The sequence below is a fragment of the Pelodiscus sinensis genome, chromosome 21, assembly GCF_049634645.1.
Source record: "Pelodiscus sinensis isolate JC-2024 chromosome 21, ASM4963464v1, whole genome shotgun sequence".
Classification (NCBI taxonomy): Eukaryota; Metazoa; Chordata; order Testudines; family Trionychidae; genus Pelodiscus; species Pelodiscus sinensis.
Genome location: NC_134731.1, coordinates 20,290,586 through 20,317,422, shown reverse-complemented (window position 1 = coordinate 20,317,422; position 26,837 = coordinate 20,290,586). Strand labels below are relative to the sequence as shown.

Sequence of the window (26,837 nt, the reverse complement as noted above, 5' to 3'; positions counted from 1 at the left end):
ACTGGAAATGAAGGGCCCAATTCTTCAGTATACTAAGACTGTTTTATACCACTCCAGCACCATTAACAGATCTCCATTTTCAGGCACCTCTACGCTTCCAGAGCAGTGTAAAGCTGCCTGAATGTAAATGAAAAATGATGCCTCAGAAGTAAGAGTTAAAACTGAAGAAACATTTTAACAGTAGTAAGAAAACTCAATGGTCTGTTTGCTTGTCACCACAAAGTCTTAACTTTCAAAGTGGTGAAAGCAGGGTTTTTCCATAAGGGTGAGACAAATGAAAGGGAGAAGTTTTCATTACTGTAAATATGGACTCATCAGGTTTACTCATTATACCACATTCGTATATGCAGAATGAATCACCACTCCATCTATCACCAGGAGAGAAGCTATAACCAATCTTGCTTTTACCATTTAAAAGAAGTGAGCCAGTGCCAGCAACTGTAAATCAGCATAACAATGCCATTGTCTTCAGAAGACCCACCTGGATTTGCACCAGCAGGGAACTGGCCCAATGTATCTAAAAAGCACTAGAAGGTACTAGGGATATTAAAATGCGGTTAATTGACTAGTCAAGTAGTCAATAGGCACTTCCGCATCCCACTGGGGCTCTTGTACATTTCAAAGGAGGAATGAAGAACTCTGCTTACAGCCCCGGGCCAGCGGGAAGTCCCTCGTCAGGGCTGCACACGGGTGCCTGCTTTGAAATGTACAAGAGTCCCCAGCAGGGGCTCGTGTGCATTTCAAAGCCATGGAGCCCAGAGTCAGTGGGGGACTCTAAGTTCCCCACTAACCCTGGGCTCCATTCTGCGCTGCATGCCGTGGGGAGCCCAGGATTCTGGGGAAATGCTGCACGGAATCCAGGGGGTAGCTAGGGAGTCCTCAGCTGATCCTGAGCTCCACATCACTTCAGCATTTTAAAGGGGCAGTGCCACACATCAGCTGTGCAGCAGCAGTCCCTTTGAAACACCACCTCCCCCCCAACCTTTGCTGCCTCTATGAGATAGAGGAGACTAGTCCTTAACATCCCTAGCAGGTACCTTAGGCCAAATGCTTAAATTTGACTTTCAAGCAGCTTTGCAAAATGTAAAGGTAATAGAAATGTTCTCAAATGAAAAACAAAAATATTCTCAATTTAGTACAATTCTGCAGAGCAAAGTGAAGAAGTTTTGGGGGGTAACATACATCGGTGAAAAGTTAGATATTTTAAAATTCTTTCCACTTTAGTAATCTGAACTGATATTACTAACACGGGTACTAATGCAAGGGGAGTTGTTTGTTTTTGCCCAATAATTTAAAGGAAAGTGCAACATGATATTCACAAATCACATTCTCACATGCAAATGAGTTTAACCTAGAAACAGAAATAAATCGTGAGGATTTATAGCATTAAACACTTCCAAAATGGACGCAAAAATGACCTGAGATAACCCAGTTGTTATCCTTACTGGGATAGCAGATTCTGTGAACTGAAATAAAGACATCAAGGAAGGGGTTTTATTATAAAAACATTAAACCTTTGGTGAGCACAACCTGTTCATTTGTAAAGCAGGAAAACTCATTTCTAAGTTGCTAACGTGGAAAGAATGAAAAGGTTTCTCTTCCAAATCAGAAAACTGTAACTTTCATGCTCCATGATATAAATCACATCTTTCACACCTGAAAATTACCTTGGACAAATTCTATATAGATGTCTTTGAGATTTTAAAATTAAATATTACAAACAATAATTGTTATACTTCTTTTGACAGCAGATAACTGTTCTCTAATGAACAGAGAAAGTTATAAAAGGTTTTAGTCATGTAGTTTTAGTCACACATATGGTAAAATGCTATTATGCCACATTAATATTTAGACATTTCAATAGTCTAGAAAGCTGAAATCTGGAGGCATGCAATTGTCTGTACATGTTTTTCCTATTATCCAGGTGTAATCTTAAATTCTTGTTGTCAGGAAGCTTTGCAAGTTCAAATTTGTTTTTTATCATGTTTTTCTACTTTGGAATGAGAAGAATTTCACTAATTACATATCTAAAAAGGCAAAGCCAGTCAAGGCAGGTTCAAGAGGAAAGGGGGGGAAAGTAAAATGAGGATTAACAGAAAGACAAGGAGGAGAGTTTTTGTTCTGTCATTTCTTTCCAAAATGGCTCAAGAAACCCATTGTCGAGTGGTTAGAAAGAATCCAAATGGAATAACAGTTCCAGTTAGTACATTAACCCTTGGAACAACGGCATTTGTCCCACTACTTACCACATAAATACTAGCCAGAAAACACATATCTGCTGTGTTTCTATATTACATATCATACAGCGTAGAAACAATAGTACTCCATCCCCCAGCCTCCTTTGCACAGACACCAAAATTCCAAAACCAAGCAGAACTGCCATGGTCCTGCTACAAAGGGGAAATCATCTGTTCAGAAGTACAGATGAGAGCTCTGTAGTGGCTCTGTACATGTTAACAGAAAAGTTGGGCTGGGGTAGGCGAAGGAATGGGCAGTGGTTCCATGAACAATTGGCCAGAACCTCCATCCATGGTGTATAAGAAGGGCTATTATAACAGCTGTAACATGACAACATGGCTTCTCTGTTCCAGGCTAGGGAAGGATTCCAGCTCAGCCATCTGTATGGATGCACACTTATTTGCTAAAGTGGTCTGGACTTTTCTTCAAAACAATTGACAACCCTGGGACTCAGAAGATTTACTGACCAAAGAACTGAAGGGTCTTAAAAGTCTCATGTAGCTGTTTACAGTTCATATTTCCTGGTTTTGCTGCTTTTCTTCCTCCCCCTCGTCCTTCCTCACACACAGCAGCTAGTTCATAATGTTGGCCTAACCTTGAAATACCCAGTTTATGTTCACGTGGAAACAACACCCAAATCACTGAGTGCTTGAGTCACATTCTGCAGTGTAGGTCCCAGCAGCTGTAAGACCACCTCTAATAGGGACACAGCATCACAAGCAACCAGGACACCCAGAGTTGATGTAACCCAAACAATGCCTAGAGCCAGTCTAGGGATGTAATAGTGTAGTCGAGTAAACAATTAACCGATAAGCAAAAGCTTATAGGTTAATGCTATAGACTACATGAATTTTCCTCTCCCCACCCCCCACCAGGAAATCTTTTAGCAGCCTGGCCAGCAACCCGGCTCAGTCCTGGCTTGCGATGGGTCTGGGACCTACCCCTGCAGCAGGTCTGCATTTAAAGTGTATTAGGAGCTAGATGGTCAAGCACCCTGGCTGAGTTCCAGCTCACGCTGGGTTTGGGAGGTCAGACCCCCACCCCCCAGACAGGGGCTGCAGTCACCCCACCTGCTACCTCTGTATCTGAGGCAGCAGCATGGGGCGACAGGCAGCCAGTCCGCGAAGGGAGCTGGTTTTTAAAACTGGCTCCCTTTCTGGACCAGCTCCCACCTGGCACCCTGATACAGAGGCAGCAGCACGGAGTGGCAGGGGGCTCTTTGGGAGTGGGGACAGAGCGCACTGGCTTCCGGCCTCGTCCCTGGGTAATACAGAATAGTCAAGTAACTGATAAGAATTCATGAGGTTACTCAAGTATTCAATTAACAGATATTTAACATCCCTAATCCAGTCTAGTACGGTGAGTCCCCACCAGGTGAAGAGATGATTGTTATTGATTCCAGCTAGGATACCCCACTGAGACACTGCATCTTGCCTGCTATAGGCAACATCCCACTGAGGACTGAACTACAGACAAGGACAAAGAGAAAACAAATCATGAAAAAGGATGGGATGAACAGAGCAAAAGTTAATAGATAAAGCTGCCTCCTGACCTGCAAGAAGAATAGGTGCTGGGTAATTTCCTGTAATAGCTCCTCCTCCACTTTCTCTGGATAAAATTTAGCCAAAAACCGAAAGCTAACAGGGTCTTCTTTGGGGATTTCTTGATCCAAAACCTATTTAAAAATAAGCATTAGTAGAAGCAGCCATGAAAATGAGGCAGAAATGCCTGAGAACACAATTGCAGGCATCAGGAGAAAGCAGCCCACATTTGAGCCAAAGCAAGCCTTTCAAATTTGAGCAGGAAGGACACTGCTCAGTCTAAATTTAACTATCACCATTACGCAGGTGAAATCCTATGGCTTATTTTATGCAGCACAACAGACTAGACAATCATAATGGTCCCTTCTGGCCTTAAAAAAAAAAACTAGAAATCACAGGTCATCACTAAACATATGAGCCTTTACTTATGGAGATGAAGTAATAGCTCCCATAGGAGTAACCTAGCTGAAAGGAGGTTGGCAGATTAGTCTGCTGTTTTTACAGACTAAATGTTTTCAATACCTTTTTATCCATCTTTAACCAGGTGGACATTCCTTTTATTGTGTATTGCAAGCCAAAGAACCAAGTTTCCCTTAGCCCCAGTGCTCGGCACACCAAGTCGAACAAGTCCTTTCCTTTCCACTTCATCTACAATTAGAATGGAGAAAAAATGACAATGGATGTTTTGAAACGTTCTTGATTTAACAAGGTGCCATAGGCTGGTGTTCTAAAGCATGGGGGAGTCACTAGGCCACGGCTAGTCTCCTTCCTGGGAACTGCATTTATCTCACCTTTTGCTTTTCCAATGAATGTGTCATTGTTGTTGACTAGTTAGACAGCAAAGGCCCAAGAACCAAGTCTTCTTTCCATCCCTTCTAAGCCTGCCCCTGAGTCCTACTGCAGGTTTTAAGTAAGTCACTTGACCTCTCTAGCCTGCATTTTATTTACAAGTAAAATGGAGATGCTGCTACATTTATTAATAAGAAGTCAAGTATTAGTTAATAATTCATGCAAATTGGAAAGATGTGGGAAGGTGGATTTAAAGGAGGCCCGAGTCTAGAAGATTACTTCAATGAGTTACACGATGGGCAGATTTGACCTCTTAACTCTACAGGCTCAGATCTTAGAGACACTAGAGGAGTCTCCATCCCTAAAGGTGTTTAAGTCTCAGCTTGACAAAGCCCTGGCCGGGTTGATTTAGTTGGGATTGGTCCTGCCTAGAGTAGGGTGCTGGACTTGATGACCTTCTGAAGTCTCTTCCAGCTCTATGGTTCTAAGATCTTACTCCCTTTCAAGTCGATGGGGTTGGTTATTGCCTTTATTGGGATAGGACTGATCCCACGATAGAAGCAAGATTTGTTGCATCCAGGAGGGAAAAAAGTAATGATCTAATCTAATGATAGGCCTGGCATAAATATAGAATGAATTAGTTTGCTATACCAGCTCTGTGTAGGAAAGTTTTGATTAAAGGGCCTGAAGTTCTCACACAATCACATAGCTTTACTTCTTTTTCTCTGAGGAGGTTGCACATCTGTTTTTCCTATTTGGCCAGGTGTTACAAGAGTGGCTGTCTACTAACATGGGTCAGCCCCTGAGAACTTCATGGTAAAATAATGAATGTATGGGTAGTATTTGTATGGGGAGAAGGAAATCATCCCACCAACAAAACCAATATTTTGCAAAGAAGGGGAGGACAAAATACATTACATTGAATTGAACAAGGGTCCTGAGCTGTAAGCAATATTCCAAAATCCTTTATTTTTGATAATCTGCCCAAATTATGTAAGAGATCAATCTGTAAGAGCAACATATGATCTGTAGATAGGTTATTTGATCTCTAGGTGACTTCATGTAACAATTCATACTCAGAATGGACAATCCTAGATGAGCGGCGAGGAGTCCTGTGGCACTTTATAGATTAACCGAAGTGTTGGAGCATAAGCTTTCACGGGCAAAGACCCACTTCGTCAGATGCATCCACAGGGGTAGCCATGTTAGTCTGCAACTATCCAGAGGGGTAGCCATGTTAGTCTGCAACTTTAAAAAAGATGCATCTGACGAAGTGGGTCTTTGCCGACGAAAGCTTATGCTTTAACACTTCGGTTAATCTATAAAGTGCCACAGGACTCCTCGCCGCTTTTGCAGATTCAGACTAACACGGCTACCCCTCTGATACTTGAATCCTAGATGAGATTGCCAACTCCCATAATGGCAAGCTCATTCAGCCCATACCAGTTCTAAATTTTCACCTTTGATTTAAAAAAAGGTAATAATAATTCCCCACCCCTTTTTTGTGACTGCTGATTTGATATGTGTTGATCAGCTGGCTAGCTCTGTACGTCCTCCACAGTAAACCCTAATTCAACCAGTGACTGGTCATCTGCTGCATTATTCTCCTGCATGTGGCATGCATTCACTCATCTTTTACAGCCTATATTTCTTGATTTTAGAGTAATAACTAATGGAAGGAAAGAATGTCCAGATTTGTGTGTGTGTGTACATGTACACACACACACGCACGTGATTCCCCCAGAAAAAAAACAAGAGTTTTCACTTTCTAAGTCACTCTGGCTAAACAAATATAATGGAACATTATAATGGTTAAATCCAGAAAACAAGCAAGCAAGCACCTTTGAGGATAAGGTCTTAGCTCTCAATTCAGATATGCAGGGGGTGCAACTTGTAAAATAAGTAATAGACCTGGATCTTCTCTGGCAAGGTACTCAGCACCTACAACTCCCATTCAAATCGGTAGGAATGGATTCAAATCAACACCTTACCGGACTATGTCATTGTCACAGGTCAAACCTTTCTAGTCCCGCATTCTCTGGTCCACCAACATCCATGGTCCAACATGATTTTAGTTAGCAGGATGTCCACTTATCAGTGTGGCCACCCTTCCTGTTGTCCCTTAAAGTTTGTTTATAGCCATCAGTCCTGACACTCCATGTTCTGTGTTTTTATTTAGCTCTGATTTATCCCTCAATGTCTTCTAGGAATCCAGAGGGGTAGCCATGTTAGTCTGCAACTTTAAAAAATGAGTAATCCTGTAGCACCTTAAGACACTAACAAATTCATATATATGAAAAAGAGAGAGAGAATCATGCGCTTTCATGGGCAAAAAAAAAAAACCACTTCCTCAGATGAGTGGAGAAAAAAGGAGGAACCTCCATTTTCTCTTATACATTTGGAGGTTCCCCTTTTTTTTTTCCCCCATGGAAGCTTATTATATATATAGTCAGTCTGACTCTAAGGTGCTACAGGACTATTCACTGTTTTTTCTAAGAACCCAGTAAGCAGTGAAATAATTGTAATGCTGCTAGACAGTACTGTCCTCCTGTGATTCGGCAAATTCTCTGCTTCAGCATCAGTCAGGTCCTGAGGGTACCAGACTAGAGAGGTTCAACCTATACAAAGATTACATATGGGCACACACACCTATCTACAAGAGGTCCCTGAATTTCACACCCATTTATTCCTAGGAGGGAAATTAGGCTTGAACTCGCTCCAGCTGCCATAATGCCACATTAGCTGTATTGTGGTACTGCAACCAGAAATAAATTTTACTGAGGTCATTTTAGATTTTCACCGAACATATGAAGTCAAGGGTGCACAACAGAACAACTTGTTTTGTGAGACAATTAATGGTCCTTCACCTTAAGGGCTTTAAAGGATACCCATTTCAAGATGCATGCCTTCATTAACTCTTTACCTATATGACTGTCTTTTCACACATATCGTGTTGGTGTATTTTGGTAAATACTTTAAAATGAAGATTTATTAAGTTAATGCTACTAATTATTACCTCTGTGTAGAACAGGTTCATTGGCAGCACAAACTTCTCTACAATTGCCCCATCAGCAGCCCTCCATTGTGAAATTGGCAGGATCTATTATAAGGTTGTGTGCGGTTCAGTCTATTCAGTCCTTGGCTCCTCGGCTGGAATTCCCAGACTAACAAAATTATTTCACAATGTGGACATTTATCCATTGGGACCTCAACTGAGACCACTCAACTTACCTTTAGGGCCCACTGAATAACCATGCAGACAATACTGACTTGATGGGTTCAAACCCATTTCCTACCAATAAGAGATTATGGGTCTGATTCTCAACTGTCTTACTCCTTGTGTACAAATTTACACCTGTGCAAAATACATGTGAGACACAAGTAAATCAGAATCCCCCTTTGCACAGATGTAAGTGACAACACAAGGCACAGGACAGTGGTGAGTCAGACTCAAAATCTAATTACCAATCCCTTGAGCCATCCAGTTCCCCAATTCATTGCCATTTTTCCCAAGCCTATTTGTGGTTGTATTCAGAAATCTTCAAGTCAAATCTTAGTAGCAAGTTCTCTTTCTTCCAACCTCCAGGAAACTTACCTCACAGCTGAACTCCATTTCAGCATCCATTGTTATAACTTTCACTTTAAAAGTCTTAGGTTGCTTCTTCTTCAACCCCCTGATGGACATTTTTTTGTTAATTTATCAGGACAACTGCAGCTAGAATTGAACAAGAGTAACATTAAGAAAACTATACATTTAAATACACACTTGGGGACTGCAAATCTATTTTCTGGAATAAATTAATAAGTACCAGTATAAAATAAGTCTGATCTTGGGGAAGGAGGTAGAGGAATCACCCTTTATTATGAATTATTTCTATATGTGACAGCATAGCTGACAATAGAAGATCCACACCATAACTAAGAAACATTAAGATTTTAGGGAATAGGAGCAAACTTTTTCTTAATGTATTATTTATAAGTCTTCAACTTCTCCTCCACCTTGGACAGACATACAGTCACACCACTGCAAGGTCCAGTTGTCTGCCTCCTATCACGTGAGAGCCACTTATCCTCGGATCTAGTCCGCAGACAGTCATTCAAGATACTCAAGTGTTACCTTCCTTTCAGTCTAAATGTCAAAACACTACAAATATCTCATGATTGTGTCACAAGAACACAAATATGACATGTGTTGATTCTTTACAGACCTAGACAAAATTCTCCCTCCCAAGCCAGGATCTCTGTTGCCTGTGCCTCTTAGACCAAAGACCTGCTGCTGACATCAGTGGAAGCTGTGTTGCAGAATATGCAACAAAAATACACCCAAAAGAGCAGAGATCCACAGCACTGATCAGAAAGGACAATTTTGTTCTTAATCCTTCTCCACCTGTTATTGAGGAGGCCTCCATTTTACTGACATGCACCAACATCATCTGCAGTGAAACTAAATTGCATTTTTACATTTCTCTAGCAATGGGATACATATTTAAAATTCAGTTAAGTCTGATTGATGTAAACTCATTTAAATATTTATTTTCACGCGAGTTCTTGTGCTGTGAATTCAATTCAGTTTTGCATAAGCTCATATGACATTTTAAATGCAGCTGACTGAGTACTATATATAAAACTATATGGAAAATGCATGCTACTTTCATAGTCACATGGTTTTGTGGATTCTAACTGAAGGGCCAAAATCCCAATAATATGTATGTAAGATCTTGACCACAGTTTCTGTTAAGAATCTTTTACATATGCCCAAACTTCACGGGCCTGGCCTGAGCCTCAGGTCTAGCTAACAATGAACAAAACATGGCTAAAAAGGGAACAGAGATAAGCAGAAGACAGGCCGTGTTTGTACAACTAGACATGAAACAAGTTGAGACAGCAGAACGCCAGGTGCAGGGCAGTAAGTTGGGGCCTTATCGTGAATTATAGACACAGAACTCTTTGAAAGTGGCCTTGAAAATCTGCCTGACAAGTTTAGGAGGAGATAATAGTGTATCCCCCCCACATACCAGCCAGCATTCAGGGAGAAGAGACAGCCAGCATGCCAAATGATATCTGTCCCTCACAGATGCTAATCCAGTCCAAAGGGGTGTGATGGATAAACAAATTGCCAATGCTGTGTATTATTTACTATTCTCTTTGTTTTAAGACCACAGAGGAATGTACCTGCGAGCAAACCTGCCTGGGAGATGCCACCCGTCATTTCTATGGACCCAAAAATCAGGATTTAATCTATACTGCAAAATGACACTTAAGCCATAACACCTGCTTATTAGCATACATATAAACCTGAGCCATGGGCGGAGCAATTATGTAATCTTTTAGACTATTGGTTTATTGTGCTCATTATGTCTTGCTGCTAGAACCTACGCAGGGGCTCGAGAACTCCCACCCCATGACTTCTCTGTGCCCATTGGCACCCTATATAATCTATAGTAATCCACGGTTAGGCTCAGTGAGACTGCCAAATAAGCAAAGCGACACTCCGCCAGTGTTGTGCGTGATAAACCCTCATGCTTGGATCACGGTGTCAAACTTCTGTTTCTTCACTGGCTAACTAAATTTTGCAAGCAGGGGGCTTGGCAGAGGAACATGTATCCACACTGTGCTGCTCTCAGATTTTATGAGCATAAGACAGTAGTCCATGAAGTTCTGTTCCATAAACTAAAAACAAAGATTTAACACCTTTGATCTGAGATATATGCAGCCTAATTAATATCAAGAGAGAGTGATATAGCCTAAGAGGAAACCCAGAGTTCTTGATTTCCTACAAACCAAGGCTGTTCTTATAGTGTGGCTAACTTCCAATCTGGCCTTTAAGAATTCCTAAATAAAAGAAAATTTCAATTGAAAAGGCCCATTTCCCTGAACCTCCCAATAATTTATAAGGCATCGTCATCCCTTTTGTTCTACTGAGCAAAGATACACAGTATTTTCCACTTACTTTGAATTTCAAATAAATAGCTCAAGCATGTATATTTATTTATTTTGTTTTTACTAATGGGAATACAGAGGTGGAGAGCAGGTTAGCAAGGTACCCATGGTCTCTCTTTCTCTCTCTCTCACACACACACACACACACACACACACACACACACACCCCCCAGTAGGAATACAATCTCAATAAAGAGTTCATCCCTGCATCAGCACGGAGACCTCTGCAGAAATCAAGGGGACGTGGCTCACTCGCTCCCAATCCAGAGGCTGTTAGAGACTAGTTCAGGCTGAGGCACAGATCAGCAATGCCAAATTGTGCCGAACTATGCCTTGGCTGCAAGGCCAGCGTGCTATATAGTAATTGAGGAACAAATACGACACAGACTTTGCCTAGTAAAACCCTCTCACTTACTTCAAGAGAATACTTACACCTCCAGAACAACCTCTGTACTGGAAGAGGTATAACCAGTCTAACAAAGCCAAATTGTCCACAGAGCATTTGGGGCCTGCATTCTAACCACTACAGCATACTGCCTCTATATTTTAGTATACAAAGTACTAGTTACCTTTATAAAAGGAAAAGTTGTGAGTGAGTGATCTTTCGAACATACTAGACACACAAAGGTTTTGTTACCATCACGTGCACTGATCACATCTAGAACAGCTTGGAGGATTGGGGCCTGAAAGGGCATCCAAGTAATTTAAACTGTTGTTTTCATATAGCTTCAGTTCAGATCCTTACTGAGATTATGATGGTAGTTGAGCTGGCAAAATGTTAATTTCACCTTTGACAGAATGACAACTTCCTCAAAATACAACACATACAGACTATTACAGAAGACATACTTAGCATTGGTACAATGAATTATGTTTAGATGCCATCAGAACCAAAGTGAAATGGGAATGAAACTTTCTGTCTTCAGTTCTATAAAGACAGAATGAATAGGAAGAGACAAGAGAGCAGGAAGTTTCACACTTTTTAAAATTTATACTTTAAATTCACTAATCAGTTACATGAGATTGATTCTCTGAGGTAGAGCTGGTTGATAGTTTTCCCATCAGAACAGTTTTGCTTTGGAAAATGCTGATTCAGGTTTAAAAAAAAAAGAAGAAGAAAAACACATTTAAGAGAACATACTGATTTCATAAAAATTTGGCAAAAAAGTTATTGAAGTGCTTCATTTCAGCTTTTATGTTATATGCAGTTAGTAATGTAAAGGTAAAAATTCACTTCAATAAGGTTTCGATACTGAACAAAATTGTTTTGGAGATTTCATTGCACAAACAGTTTTGAAAATGACTTTTTGTTGTGATTCTGGACAAACAGAAGTTTTGAAATGTCAGAATTTCTCACAAAATGTGATTTTTCTAGTTTCAACCAGATCTGCTCTGAGGAAAAACTCTTCTCTTATGTTCCACAATCATTAATCCAAGGACGCACTGTTCATTTTCATCTCGCCAGTTTCAATCTGGAATAACTCTACTGAACGCAACAGAGTTACACAAGTTTAAAACCCTTATAAATAAGAGAAGGGTCAGCCCTTAGAAACAAATGAATCTTTTCAAATAAAGGAAACCTCACAGGCCAGCAATATCAGGTTGTGAAATCCTTTGTGAAATACAAAATGGGAAACAGTCTTGCTAGTAACACCACTATGGACTGAGTCATGGGCAACTTGTATCAAGATACGATCACCTTCATTGAGTTCCAGTGATTTATTTAGTAAATTCCCAGTGCAACAGAGGCTACAAATTGTGATAAACAGAAGCATGTCTTAATATTTACTAAATAACAATTCAAGCCACAGGAGACACAGAGAGGACAAAGTGAAAAATGTACTAACATTGGCTGGGTAGAATATTGACATTTTAGAGCCTTGGAACAATCGAGAAGTGGTAAATTTCCCTGGCTTTCCACTCACAGGGATAACTCACTGAAGACTGTCTGAAGCTGTGCTTGAAAGATGGAAACAGAAATTCAGTGATCAAATATAATCACTGGAAATAAATGACAACGGCTCTGCCTTTCACTAAGTTCATTGATGGAAGTAATTTGTTAAGCACTGTGAACTTCCAGAAGTGACCCAAGCAGCCACAGGACTACAATCTTCTTCCTGCCTGCTACACCCTGTGGACAAACCCAGAAACTAGCATCGGGACCAAAGAATCAGAGTGAAGAATGATAAAGGAAAATAACAGCAGAAAGAACTGGCAAAGAAGCTCTTGCAGGAGTGTTACAAGGATTACAGTTCATTTATATAGCATATAGGTGTGCACTGCACTTTACAGACATATAAAACAGAGTATGTCACCACTCTGAAGAGCTTACCAAAAGTGCAAACAATCCAGATTGTTAGATTTATGACATCAACTTAAACCAGAATTGGAAAGAAAAGGAAGTCAACATTCCTGCTAGTCAAAATATAGCTACCAGAGATAATTAAATTACAGAATCCAGGATATCGAAAGATCTCAACCAAAGCAGCTGTAATTAACTCTTCCAAGAAGCTGAGTTTTATTCATCTTCAATTTAGTCCTACCAAGGTAATTGGATTGCTCATGAAATTGAATATAGAATACAAAGGATTTCACCTACATGGCACTTGCTTTAATCCAGTTTTGGCTGATAGTGAGTAAAAGTGCTACTGCCTGGATCACAAGTTGACAGTCTCTGTCCAAATTCAATTCCCCCCCGCCACACACACCGGGAAGAGTATTCACCACCCGGTTGCATGTGAGAGACAGACACACATCCCTCTTTATTCGGCAATCTTGTTTTCACAGCAGATAAACCAAGAAATAAATGAGCTAAGAAGGAAGGATCTTTTAATTAGGATTCATTAATTCTTTCATATTTAGGATTCAAGCATGTTGGTGAGGCAGTGAGTGATCTGAGAATAATCTCAGAGTCTTCATGCAGGTCCGAGAAGTTCTTTTCAGAAGCACCAAATTTTGTGCCTCATGGCACTGAAGTGGTATTTAATGAATGAATGTTTGTGAAGCACTTTGAGATCTTGCAGTAAAAGGAACAGGATACCTTAAGAGCACTATATTGACAGAAACAGTATCTAACTTGAAAGGCTTTCGCCTTCATCATCTCTGAAGTATTTACTGCAACTTTTATTCACAAGTTCCACTGCCTCATCTGTTTTTCCTGTTTGCCAGGTTTCTATACTGTAAGACCAGAAATTAGTGCAAATACAAAGAATGCAGACAGTTAACAGACAAATGGTGTTTTGTTTCTTTTACAGACATTTAATTTCTTTAAAAACTTCTCTCTCTGGTCTCCACCCTGATTTGCTTAAATATTATTTTAACATGTGTGAGTGATAGAAATACTTTCCTTACCTCTCAGAGAACTTCTTGTGAGTCTAAATTTTCCAGTTGGAACCAGATTTATTTCCCTTTTTTCTCTCTAAACCAAGATAGGACAAAAAAATTACTTTCAATCCCAAATTCCTCATTTTGTAGCACGCATCAAGGTCCAGCCTCACTCCTTAGTTTTGTCACTGAAATGAAGATCCAGGCTCACGTTGAAGAGTTGGATCCCCTTCCTTTGTTTCCTATGAATTGCAGCATGTTAGCGCCCTCCGACAAATCAAAGAATTGCTTTCCCAGGTGATATGACTGGCTGTTAACCATTTCCTGCCTGTGCTGGCTAGACTCCTCCCTAATGTTCCATTCACTGTAATTTAAGCAGCCAGCTGAAAACATAAGGAGTGCATCAGGAAGGGGGCCTGTAAATCTTGATATGCCTGTATGTAAAAGCTGGTCAGATACACTGGCAGAGCGTCACAATGATTTTAAAGATATTTGGTCATACTATTTTGACAGTATCCCTAAGCCACAAAGAGTAGCTTAACCTCAAAACATCCAACCACCTTAAACAAAGGAAGCTGTGTTGTGAACTCTTCTTAGGTAAATACCAGCCTCTGTCTTGCTACTTCCGGCTGTGATGAGATGATAAAGTCTAAGGAGAGTAGAACTGTGCTTGAGCAATGGGCAATATATTCACAGACCAAAAGTTACCTAGAAAGAAAACTAAACGTAGTTCAGCTAGCCCCAATCTAAAGGGAAGCCAAAGAAATGGAATGAGAGTAACAACGCCAACAAGTGGCCAAAAGCTCATTGACCAAAATGCAGATGAGCCAAGGCTATCCTTTGCCATTCTTAGGGTGACGACTGTGCAAGTGTGCCCCCATAGTGTTGTAGTGCAGACATGTGCTACAACAATAGAAGGATTTTGCTGTTGCTGTTGTTAATTCACCCGTTCCAGGAGGCAGTGGATATTTCCATCAGCTTATCAGAGTTTAGGTCACTTTAACTATTTCTCTTGTGGGGTACATTTTTCATATTTCTGAGCAATGTAGCTAGATCAGTGGTCCCCAACGTTGCGTGGCTGCCGGGCAGAAAGAGGGGTGGGCTGAGCTCTTTCCCCTGCAATACATGCCCATAAAGACGTGGGACCTGGTACTACCTCATGGGCAGGATCAAAGCCTTAGGTGGGCCTGATTCTGCTTGCTAAAAGTTTTTCCCCACTTCTGGTATTTGGTTTCTCCCCTGTGTGGGTTCTCCAATGCCTAACAAGCTGTGTCCTCCAAATGAAGCTTTCCCCACAGTCAGAGCAGCTGAAGGGTTTCTCTCCTTTGTGGCTTCTACAATGTGTATCAAGCTTTGTACCCGGGGGCAGGGCCACGCACGTGCCGGGCGCCCAGGGGCGGGGCCACGCAGGAGCCGGGCGCCCGGGGGCGGGGCCACGCACGAGCCGCGTGCCCGGGGGCGGGGCCACCCACGAGCCGCGCGCCCAGGGGCGGCACTGCGCATGTGCCGTGCGCCCGGGGCAGGGGCCGGCACCGCGCATGGGCCGCGCACCCGGGGCCGCCCACGAGCCACGTGCCCCAGGCCAGCACCGCACATGTGCCTTGGGGCCGGGGCCGCCCACGCGCCCCGGGCCGGCCCTGAGCCTGTGCCGCGCGCCCAGGGGAGGAGCCGCCCATGCGTCCCGGGCCTGGAGCCGGCACCATGCGTGTGCCACGCGCCGGGGGCGGGGCCAACCGAGATGTTCCAGCGGGCGCCCAGAAATCCCCCGGCGGGCGCCATGGCGCCCGCGGGCACCGCGTTGGGGACCACGGAGCTAGATCAACCTAAGTTTTAGGTGTAGACCAGGCTGTAAGCTACAGTGTAAGTCAATGGTCACCAACCATTAGATCAGGATCTACTGGTAGATCTTGGAGTCTCTAATAAGTGATCCTAACTGGTTTATCTGGGAGGCTATCAAGCACTTGGCAGTTCAGCTGCCCCTCCCCTCCCCGCACTTCCCTGCTGCTCCTGCCCAGAGCCTCAGAGCTGCCCCTGGGAGCCTCCTGCTTGTTGTGCAGGGTGGAGGAGACAGAGGCAGGAGAGTAGTGATGTCACTCTGTCCCCCTCTCCTGTACCCCACCTTCATAGAGTGAAGAGGAAGGGTCCTCAGCAAAGGGATGGAGCAGGGGCAGGGCCTTGGAGAAGGGGTGGAGAAGGGGTATTTGGGTTTGAGGGAAATCCTGGACTGACAAATTCAAACAGTGATCGTGTGCTTAAAAAGGTTGGAGACTCCTGGCACACGTTAATTTCTTAAATATCCAAATTCTACTAGGAAATGAATAAGCAAGGACACTAGACCAAACTTTCCTGACTGTTACACTAAAGTAAACTTTTACACAGGTGTAACAGCAAAATTTGGCCCAAAGATCTAATTTTGCTCGGCCCATGAGCAGAGGCTGAATTAACCCCTCTATTTCATCAGACTCTACTTTCTTGAGGTGAAAAGGACACCATAGAATCATAAGGTTAGAACAGACTTACGGAGGTCATCAAGTCCAATCCCCTGGCCAAAGCAGAACCAACCCCACAATAAAACAGAGGATATTTTATTTAAATACCTTTCTTAACAGGGACTCAGGTGAAATAGAACAAGGCACCTTAGTTCCTACACCTTTGCATCCTCGTCTCCTTTGGGCACTTCCAACCAGGAATCCACAAAATACACTCATGGCGCAATAATGCAAATAGTAATTATGAATAATTCGACAAATTCTTTAGATAAGTTATTCATAATGAAAAGTTCAGCCAGCTGTATTCATACCCATCTGTGTCTGAACCTTGACTCAATGTTGACCCTGACAGTAAAGATGGTGAACAATTGTAGGATTAAAACAACAAGAAATCCTATGACACCTTAAGGGTTAACAGATTTATTTGAGCATAAGCTTTCATGGGCAAAAACCCACTTCATCAGATGTATCATCAATGGTACTGTTACAATGGTCCAAAACCACAAGGCTTTAATTCTCCTCTCCTCTCTACTGTCAAAAGTAGTTTCCTAGTGTTGGTACTGACCAGTGAAGGAAATTAAGAAGACATGACTTCTCTGTCTGCCACCATGGCAGGCCACATTGCAGGGGAGACACAGAGAAAAATCCCAGACCACCTCTGGAGGGTATAAACAAAAAGTACTTGCCAGAAACACTCAGTGAGAGCCAATTAATGGTTCCATGATGTTCCTCAGGCAAGATGAAACACTTCACCCTTCCCACCTATTAACTCTTTCTCCCTGTCCTCCTCAGGGCATTCCAGATGCCCAGTTCCAGCCACCACTCATACATACGTGGGAAAGTCAGTGGATGTGATATATCTTGACTTTAGCAAGGCTTTTGATACGGTCTCCCACAATATTCTTGCCAGCAAGTTAAGGGAATGTGGATTGGATAAATGGATGGTAAGACGGATAGAAAGCCGGCTAGAAGGTCAGGCCCGGCAGGTAGTGATCAACAGCTCGATGTCAGGATGGTAGTCGGTTTCTAGCGGAGTGCCCCAAGGTTCGGTTCTAGGACCGGTTTTGTTCAATATCTTTATTAATGATCTGGATGAGGGGATTGATTGCACCGTCAGCAAGTTTGCGGATGATACTAAGCTAGAGGGAGAGGTAGATATGCCTGAGGGCAGAGATAGGGTCCAGAGTGACTTAGACAAATTGGAGGATTGGGCCACAAGAAATCTGAGGAGGTTCAACAAGGACAAGTGCAGAGTCCTGCACTTGGGACGGAAGCATCCCAAGCATTGTTATAGACTGGGGACCAACCAGTTAAAATAAGGGATAAGGGATCTTTCGGAAAAGGCTTTATTTTCCAAAAGATCCACGTCTAGACTGGTGCTTTTTTCCGGCAAAGCTCCGAGCCGGAAAAAAGCAGCAGCCATTTTTATGCTAATGAAGCGGGGGGGATTTAAATCCCTGCTTCATTTGCAATTGCGATAGGTCTAATTTTCATCCCTTTTACGGAAAAGAGATGCAGTCTAGACACAGCCTAGGAGGGTAGTGAAGCACTGGAATGGGTTACCATGGGAAGTAGTGGAGTCTCCATCCCTAGAGGTGTTTAAGTCTCGGCTTGACAAGGCCCTGGAAGGGTTGATTTAGTTGGGATTGGTCCTGCCTAGAGCAGGGGGCTGGACTTGATGACCATCTAAGGTCTCTTCCAGCTCTATGGTTCTATGATTCTATGATACCTTTCTCATCCCAGCGAGGGTGACCAGGTGTTCCCATTTTATAAGGACACTCCCACTATTCAGTCTCAATGTTTTTCAGGAGCACCCCTCAGCTATGTCTACACTCGCGGCTTCTTGCACAAGTATGGCCGTTCTTGTGCAAGAATCTGCAGAGCACCCACACTCTTGCACAAGTAAATTTACAGTACGGCGTGGTAAGAGAGGGCTCCTTGCGCAAGAGCTACGCTCTTTTTTAACAGGTGTAAGCCCTCTTGCACAGGAGTTCTTGCGCAAGAGGGCAGTGTGGATGCTTGGCAGGGATTTCTTGCGCAAGAAAGCCCTATGGCTAAAATGGCCATCAGAGCTTTCTTGCACAAGAGAGCATCCACACTGCCATGGGCGCTCCTGCGCAAAAGCATAGCTCGCACATGGCAGTGTGGACGTTTTCTTGTGCAAGATTTCCTGCACAAGAACACTTGCGCAAGATGTTCTTGCACAAGAAGCCGCCAGTGTAGACATAGCCCTCATGTTTCAGTCCATCTTAAGCCCTGTGACTAGCCGGGAGGGGGACAGAGCTCTATGCCACCATGCTGACTGTAGCAGTGGGCACCCCTTTCTCCTCCCCTGAGGACGGGCGATGGGGAACATTGGCTAAGACAGTGTGTCAACCTTTTTTTATAAAGTACCCCCTTAACAAAAATTATAAGTACCCCCAGTACCTAAAGTTTTCAGACACACACAGGCTGTGTCTAGAGTGGCCAGTTTTTCTTTTCCAGAAAAACTTGCCAGCTGTCTACACTGGCCGCTTGAATTTCTGGCCGCTTGAATTTCCGCAAAAGCACTGACGATCTCATGTAAGATTGTCAGTGTTCTTCCAGAAATACTATGCTGCTCCCGTTCGGGCAAAAGCCCTCTTGCATAAATCATTTGCGCAAGGGGGCCAATGGAGACAGCACAGAACTGTTTTGCGCAAAAAATCCCCGCTGCCTAAAATGGCGATCGGGGCTTTTTTGCGCAAAAGCGCGTCTCGATTGGCACGGACGCTTTTCCGCAAAAAGTGCATCCGTGTCAATCTAGACACGAAAATGCTTTTAATGGAAAACTAGCTACAATTTTTTTCTATTATGGCAACACCAACGCCTTAAGGAACTTAGTCGTTGCCAGGCGGGCGATGACATTTTTGGGTGTAAAAAGTACAAAACTAACAACGCGCTGTAACAACTTAAAACAAAAATCCCATTTTCTCCACAGGACAGCTGTGCTGACGCAGCCCCAGACGTCTCCCGAGTGCCCTGAGGTGCCCACTGGCGGGAACACCCTGAGCTGAGAGACCAGGCTCCCCGCCCCTGCGCCTTTAAATAGCCCTTCCGCCTCCACAGCCTTTGGCCACGCCCCCTCACCTCTCACGTCCCTTCCGGTTCTGGCCCCGCCCCCTTGGTCGAGCCCCGCCCCCCGCAGGCCGACCAGGGATGTGAGCCGGTGGAGTCGCCTGGTGAGGCGCGGCCGCTCGCTCCCTGCGGAGCGCGGGGGGCTGCGTGGGCGGGGCGCGGCCTGGAGCCGCGGGGAAGGAAGGGCCGACGCCGGCTGCCGGCCTCTGCTCTGCGTGGGGGAGGGGGAGCGGCCTGCCCTGGAGGGAAAGGCCCAAAGCGGGGCCTGGGCGGCTCGGAGGAGTGGGGGAGGGCGGGCTCGGCTGAGGGGCGCTGAGGGGGCGGGGTCAGGGTTGAAGGGCGGGCGGGGCGATGGAGGGGGCTCAGGGAGGGGCGGGGCTCTGAGCGGAGGGACAGGTGGCTGGGTGAAGGAGGGTCCTTTGGTGACTGTGGGGGGAGGGTGCTTGGGGGGCGGGGGCTCTGGGGCCCTCTCAGGACCGGTCCCCTCTCGCTGCCTGGGCTTGTTCGTTTTCTCCCTAAATACTTCCTAGCTGGGCCCAGATCCTGAAGAAGTTGGTGTGTGGACTCACTCTGGAGTCAGTGAGAGTTAGGGGCCTGAGTACTTGTAAGGACCTGGGCCGGCCTGCCTGCAGCGTTTTCTCTCCCAGCAGCATCCCTGATGCCTAATAAACGCTCGTGATTCAACTCTCACCACATCCCTGTATCATGAGCTGCAGTGAGCTAGAGTCACATAAAATGATTTGTTCCCTATTTTCCCACAATACCCAAGAATCCTGACCCTCATCATTCTAATGCTCCAGACACTGGACCATGCAAGGGAGAATTCATATTTGTATTGCATGTGACTGTAAAACGAAGATATGGCAAATAATGTTTTTAGCATTACAGGAGCAATTAATTGTGACTTCTCTGCTGAAATATGTTTTTTTTTAACTTTAATATTATAGGTATGTGGAGATCATAGTAAAACATACAGAGAGAAGTATCTCTGGGCTTTGGAGGGGTTCTTGAGCCAAGCCTAACATTGCAAAAAAGGTGTGTGTCAGAAAAGATCTGTGTTATTTTCTCTCTGTCACATTAATTGTTTGAAGTTGGAATTTGCCAAGATCTCTGACAAGGAAAATGTCATATTAGCTCACTCTTTAGGCTTGGGACTTCAGATATATATTTCTCCATTGCTGTATGTATTTCTTTAAATGTATTATTTACTTTTCTAGTACTGTAGACAGTATATGCCACCTTGATACATGTGTATATACTTCTGCTTTTGTTGCATAGTGGGAAATAGCTAGCAAAACAGTATGCCTGATTGAGAAGAAGTCTTTTAATGTTGATGACTGTCTTTACCAAAATGCACTTGGACAAAAGGAATAGATATTTACTGAACTTAGGGATGTTAAAATGTGTTTGTGTAAATGTGTAACCACTTAATTTTTCAAAAAAACTTCTGTATTTCAAGGAGAAGTGTGGGGGGAGGGGTGTATGGGAGCTAGTGCTCTTAGGGACATGCCTGCATGCTCATGCACACACACCTTTGCTGCTGCCTCTGTTTCAGAGGCAGCAGCACAGGGAGATAGCTCCCCTTGAACACCAGCTCCTCCTCCCCTCCACTGCCTTAGATACAAAGGCAGCAGGTTGTGAGGAGGTGCTTCATGTAACTGAGAGGATTAACTGGTGAGCCCAGGTTATTCAGATACATGTTCACATCCCTAACTGCACTAACAGTTTTTTAAATAGCTCTAGTTTATTTTTGCAACCTTAGTTTTCCTTTAGTGCTTATCAGGGTAATGTGCAACTGCAAAGAAACTCACACCAGTCTTGTCTAACAGGAAAGATATTCTCACACTTATTTGCACAGCGGAGTTAATTGTAAATTCGTCATCTTGTAGAAAACATCAGATGTGAGAAAAAAATCATTAACTTAATTAACCCTAGTACATCTTGAAAGTATCATGACCTCTTTTTCAAGTGTCAGTGTCTGACTTACAATGAACATATATGTACAATATTTTAATTATCATCCCTAAAACTGAAATATTTTATGTAGCTGGGGTTTGGTTTTTTGGGGAAGGGAGGGGCAGGGGAAGTTGTGCTCTTTCACTGTTCTACATCATTCTATTACTATAATGTTTGGTAAAATTGTAAGACAACAGAAATTTGGCATTGGTTAGGTCATCTCCATGTTATGAATTTAGATCTGGTATTTTAATCAGATAACTATTTGGGACATACAAAATGAATTAGGTGCAGTTCACTCTTCAGTGGACAAGAGGTCTGAGTCTATGTCCCTGAAATCATTGCTTCAGTTGTGTATTCAACATTGGATGTAGAGTCTGATCTACCTTCACATATCTTTCTTGTAGGTTCTGATACAAGAGTGAGGAAAGAGAATGCGGGAAACTCACTACTGTTGTTAAAAGTTTAACAGATACCTTGGGTTAGGAGCAGATTTTCATTTTGGCACTGATCAGAAACCACTTACTTTTTTTTTTTTTTTTTTTTAACACTTCAGCTTTCTTTCCAGACTCTGGATGACCATAGCTAAACAATGTCTGGACTACGTGGAGCTGTTCATGCAAAATGGATAGTAGGAAAAGTAATAGGAACTAAAATGCATAAAACTGCTAAAGTGAGAGTGACAAGGCTTGTGCTGGATCCTTATTTATTAAAGGTAATATCTTGCAAGATCATTTTCGTATACACTATTGGAATATATATTGACGCTCTGAAATACATTGTAAATTGTTTACATTGTCAGATAATTAATAATCATTGATGAACTATGATTACAAGAGTAAAAAACAGTGTTAGAACATAAAATTTGACATGTCAAATTATCTATTAAATGTATTTCCTTCAGTTATTCTGCTTAACACACATTTTGATCTGAGTTGGGTAGATGGACTGCTGATTTTGTGCTATGAATTTGAAAAGTCTTTTTAAAATATTTATAAGTTTCTGGGCTTTTGCTCCATTTTAAAAGGTGGAAGTTATAAAAAAAATTTTATAACGATAGTCAAATAATTGCCTACTATATCGATTTCCTGGTCACTTTGAATAATTAATTGAAGAAATATTCTTTAGCATTTGAATCACTGTATCAGTTGAACATCAGTCAGTGATACAGTAATCTCACTGTAAGATAAGCCTCCCTCAGTTATTATTAAAGACTAGAGTCAGGATTTTATTCAGTTCTGCATTTTATAAGATAAATGTGCTCATATGGAAGATATTGGTGCAACACTAATACCACAGTGGTAGGACTTCTGTGTATTGGAAGGGGCTTTTCTGAAATTTGGCCTGTCTACATGGGGCCAAATTTAGGAAAAAAGTCCTCTTTTGGAACATCCCTTATTCCTCTCACCAAGAGGAATATAGGGATGCCAAAAGAACGCACCTGCTTTTTCGGAAACTGTTCCAAAAAAGCAGATGCGTTCCCTGGACACATGCGTTCCCAGAGGTATCCCAGAAAAACTGCAGTCTAGACATAGCCTTACATACAGGAAGCCTTCACCATTTAGGATTTTGCTAACTGTGGTTTTGCATATTCAAGGTGCACTGCACCGCACCAGCGCTAGCACATGATGCAGTGTGATGACGCTTCTTCAGTGTACTCTAGTAAAGGAGCCTGAAAGTTAAAAGGGAAATGGAAGTTGCAGTGATACAGTACTAGGAAATTTTAGATATTACATGTGTTTATTAATTCATGATTATTGTTTTATGTGGAAATTGTGATTATTTTGTGTCATGAACTTCCCCCTGGTATTCACATGTTTGCCATTCGCTGTGATTTTAAGAACATATCCCCTGTGAATTAGGGGTGTTAAGATATGGTTAATAAAAATTCTATTGACTACTTGATTAGTCAGTAAGGGAAGACAGCCTTGCTTGTGCCGGGTCTGGGACCTACCCCCTCTTCATGGTAGGTCCTGGACCCAGCACAAGCCAGGACTGAGCCAGGCAGAGGTTCAAGGGGACAGGGGCTGCTGTCAGAGCAGCTTCTGTCTGCAGCCAGCCTGGGCCACGATGGACAGGGACTGCTTTTAAGTTGGCTTCTCCCAGCACCAGCTCCTGCTTCCCCCACTTGCTGCCTTTGATACTGAGGCAGTGGGGGGGGGGGGGGGGGGAAGGGTTGTGAGTGTTGACTAAACTAACCCATAAGCCTAAAATAGCCTAGAAAAGTCAAGTAACCCATAAGTGTTCATGACTGAGCCAAGCCCCAATGTGGGGGTGGGGGAAGTGTGTGTAGTCTATAACCAATTAACCAATAAACAAAAGCTTATAGGTTAATGGTAATCAACTACATTGTTACATTACATTATTAGTAGACTAGTTGACTACTCGCTTACATTCCTACTGTGAATGGTGAAGGCTTCCTGTAATTTCCTGAGCTCTTCCCCTCTACAGTTTGTGCAAATTATTAAGAGATTTGGAAGAGCCTTGACAGTCATTTTGCTGAATGTAATGCATGCAAGGGACTGAGATGATAAAACAGTGGTAACTAGCACTCAAAAGTAGTACTAAATCAGGGTTAGTGAATAATCAAAGTTGTTAAGGTAGCTATAAAGAACTGGCCCCAACTTGCCTTGATCTGACTTAGGACAAAAGTCCTATCTTGGGTGAAGAAGGGCTAATGTCACATTTGCCCAGTTCTTCAGGTGTACCATATACATTTACCAATGGCTTTGCTTGGGAAAAAACTCAGTGAGCTCAGCTATGCAGATCTATTGGCTTTGATAGTGAAACCTTCAATTCAATCAACTTAAGTTCAAAAGCAAAATGGTCATCTTACTTTTGAGTCTTAATGCCTGGATTTCCTTTTCTCCAACAGTTCTTTAACAAGCGAAAAACTTATTTCGCTCATGATCCATTGCAGCAGTGTGCAGTCGGAGACATTGTTCTTCTAAAAGCTTTGCCTGAGCGGAGGACCAAAAATGTGAAACATGAACTGGCTGAGATTGTTTTCAAGGTTGGAAATGTCATAGACCCAGTGACTGGAAAGGCCTGTGCAGGAACTAGGTTCCTGGAAAGTCTAACAGATTCAGAAAGTCTAACTGAGGCAGATACCACCTATCTAAGTGAAAAACTTCAAGAGCTAAATGTTTCCTCAACAGAGAAATGAAGGGTGGGAAGAGACCAGTAAACTAAGGGCTTTAACTTTCATCTTTACATGAGGGATTGGTTGTGGCCCACTGTCTCTATGTAAAATCTTTCTATGAATTTGTTAGAAACAATAAACTGTATTACTTCCACCATTGAAATGATATAGCTATTTTAATATTGTGGGAAATTATCAATTAGAAATAACTATGTTTTGAATTTTCTCCACATTAAGCCCTATGGTAGTGGTGGGTTTTTTTTTCTTTTTCTTAACACACAGTTTTGCCCCAGTTTTAGCAAGAATGTCAAAATTGCCACCTTAATCACAAAATTAAGAATAATGAAGAGTCCTATAGCACCTTGGACATATTTATTAGGGCATAAGATTTCATGGGTAAAACCCACTTCATCAGATGAACTGGAATGGAGTTAAAGATTTTACATATTGGAGTTAGTCTGTAAGGTGCCACAGGACTCAGTTGTTTTTGCAGATACAGACTTAACGTGGCTAAAATTGTTCTTTATTAAAATGTTTAAGAGGATAAATCTATATATGTTTAATATTTGTGGGAGCATGTTTTTTTCCCTCCTGTTTGACTGTCTGAATTCTGAACCTAAATCTGCTGTGGTTCATAGCCTTATATTTAAAATAACAAATTAAAAAGTGTTTTTAAAAAGTGTGTAGAAATTCTATAGGCAGCTGTTTATGCATGATATTTCATTTTAATATTTGTGATACTAGACTAACAGTAAGCCTACTAGAACATTTCATAAACCTTGTGTGTAATGTAATAGAATCTATGTGCATTTAAGCCACCTGTTATAAACTTTTATCTGCTTTTATCACAAGCCATGCTAAAGGAAGGGTTCCCATGTGAAACTGACACATGGCTACAGTGAAACAGTGGCATAGCTTGGCAAAGTCTGAAGGGACATAATCCAGCATCCCATGAGGTCAAAGAGGAATGGGAAGGAAATGAAAGTTTTTTTTTATTATTATTCACTTTTATGAGAGCTCTTAAATAATAGATGGGGTAACATCCATATTTGAGAAGGGGATGCGATTCTTCTCAATTCAGATATCTACATTTTCCCTTATGAAGCTGTGTGTCCAGCACAAACATAAGGATATATCTGTTTTACTGTGTCTAAGTATTGTTCTGCAAATAGGAAAAATTTAAAAACATGAATATTAGAAAAATCCCATGATGTAATGCAAAAGAGTTGAAGTAAAGTTGTCTGGAATATTAATTTCTTAAGAAAATGTAATTAGGGAAATCCTGCAAAGAGATGCAAGAACAGAGTCTCCAAAAGTTATAGCAAAAAGTATGTAGTTCAGAGTAGTTAAGGATTACACTTGCCTTTGTTGCCTGGATTCTGGGCAACTGCCACTATAGCACTGCATAAATTTAGAGTAGGTCTGGTGCTTGTGACATCCTCTCCCATCCCCAAAACACATGTTGTGCAAGGGATAGCGTAAGACCACATATGACACTCTTGCATAGAAGTCAGGCCCAGAGTTGGGGGAAGGAATCTGTTCCATCACTCACTGACTGTTCAAATGAGTATATGAGAGTACCTGCACTCATCACTTTGCAGGGTTAGGATTTCAGCCTGAACTTCTAGAGAATCAGTCTCCGTGGATGAGGTGCTACTGATAAAGCAAGACTTGGGAACAGCTCCTCCTCAGGAATATGAAATTATTTGTGCCTCTTTCTATTCTAGCACAGGTGGTTAAAGTCCTGCCTGTCTTAATTTATTTGCTTTCCTTCCCTGCAAGGAATACATTCACTTTATATTCAAGTTTACATGTGTCTCTCTGCAGTGTGTGTTAATTCCAAATCATCTTATACAGATGTCTTAACTTCACACTGAAGATATATTCCAATTCTGGTTCTCTTCTCCAGGAGGAAAAAAAAGAAATTGTCATTGACTACCAAGTCAAACCAATATTGTTTTGATCACTGAAAATGACAGTGAGTTTTGCCAGTTACTTCAGTATATTACTAGAACAAGTTTGTATGTTAATATCTGCACCTACAGGGTTTCCAACAGGAGCACACCAGGGAAAAAAAAGCATTCTAATTTCCAGTAAGTTGTTGGAGTGGTAACAAGTTACAGATAGATGTACACATATTTCATGTTCAGAGTTCTCACACATTCCATGAAAGGAACAACAGTGTAAAGAGCAGCCAACAATTACACTGTAAGCTTTCATAGTACACACAGTTGTGTTTTTTGTCTTACAGACTAGAGACCATGGTAACTAATGATAGCATGTAAAACCTTAGGCCCTGTGATTACAAACACATAAGCAGTT

General features: G+C 42.3%; 2 protein-coding genes across 9 annotated transcripts in view; one reads left to right on the top strand and one right to left on the bottom strand.

Moving 5' to 3' along the window:
• Window positions 1-14,329, bottom strand: part of LOC102457243 (merlin) — a 45,602-nt gene extending 31,273 nt beyond the window's left edge. The window contains exons 1-4 of one of the 6 annotated variants that reach the window (XM_006113109.4): window positions 13,860-14,323; window positions 8,164-8,283; window positions 4,302-4,427; window positions 3,791-3,913 (exon numbers count right to left, since the gene is read on the bottom strand). In XM_006113109.4, the coding sequence (XP_006113171.2) occupies window positions 3,791-3,913; window positions 4,302-4,427; window positions 8,164-8,253 (339 nt within the window). In that variant the 5' untranslated portion in view covers window positions 8,254-8,283; window positions 13,860-14,323. Of the gene's footprint in view, window positions 1-3,790; window positions 3,914-4,301; window positions 4,428-8,163; window positions 8,284-13,859 lie in introns of all 6 variants that reach the window. The other 5 variants (XM_006113108.4, XM_006113107.4, XM_006113106.4 and 2 more) reach the window with 5 other exon arrangements.
• Window positions 1-24,673, top strand: part of MRPS17 (mitochondrial ribosomal protein S17) — a 68,400-nt gene extending 43,727 nt beyond the window's left edge. Inside the window, exons 1-4 of one of the 3 annotated variants that reach the window (XM_014581812.3) lie at window positions 19,409-19,521; window positions 20,365-20,452; window positions 21,942-22,088; window positions 24,249-24,673. In XM_014581812.3, coding sequence (XP_014437298.1) covers window positions 21,966-22,088; window positions 24,249-24,539 — 414 coding nt within the window. In that variant the 5' untranslated portion in view covers window positions 19,409-19,521; window positions 20,365-20,452; window positions 21,942-21,965 and the 3' untranslated portion in view covers window positions 24,540-24,673. Of the gene's footprint in view, window positions 1-19,408; window positions 19,522-20,364; window positions 20,453-21,929; window positions 22,089-24,248 lie in introns of those variants that run through there. The other 2 variants (XM_006113104.3, XM_075905108.1) reach the window with 2 other exon arrangements.
• Window positions 24,674-26,837: the final 2,164 nt, after the last annotated feature.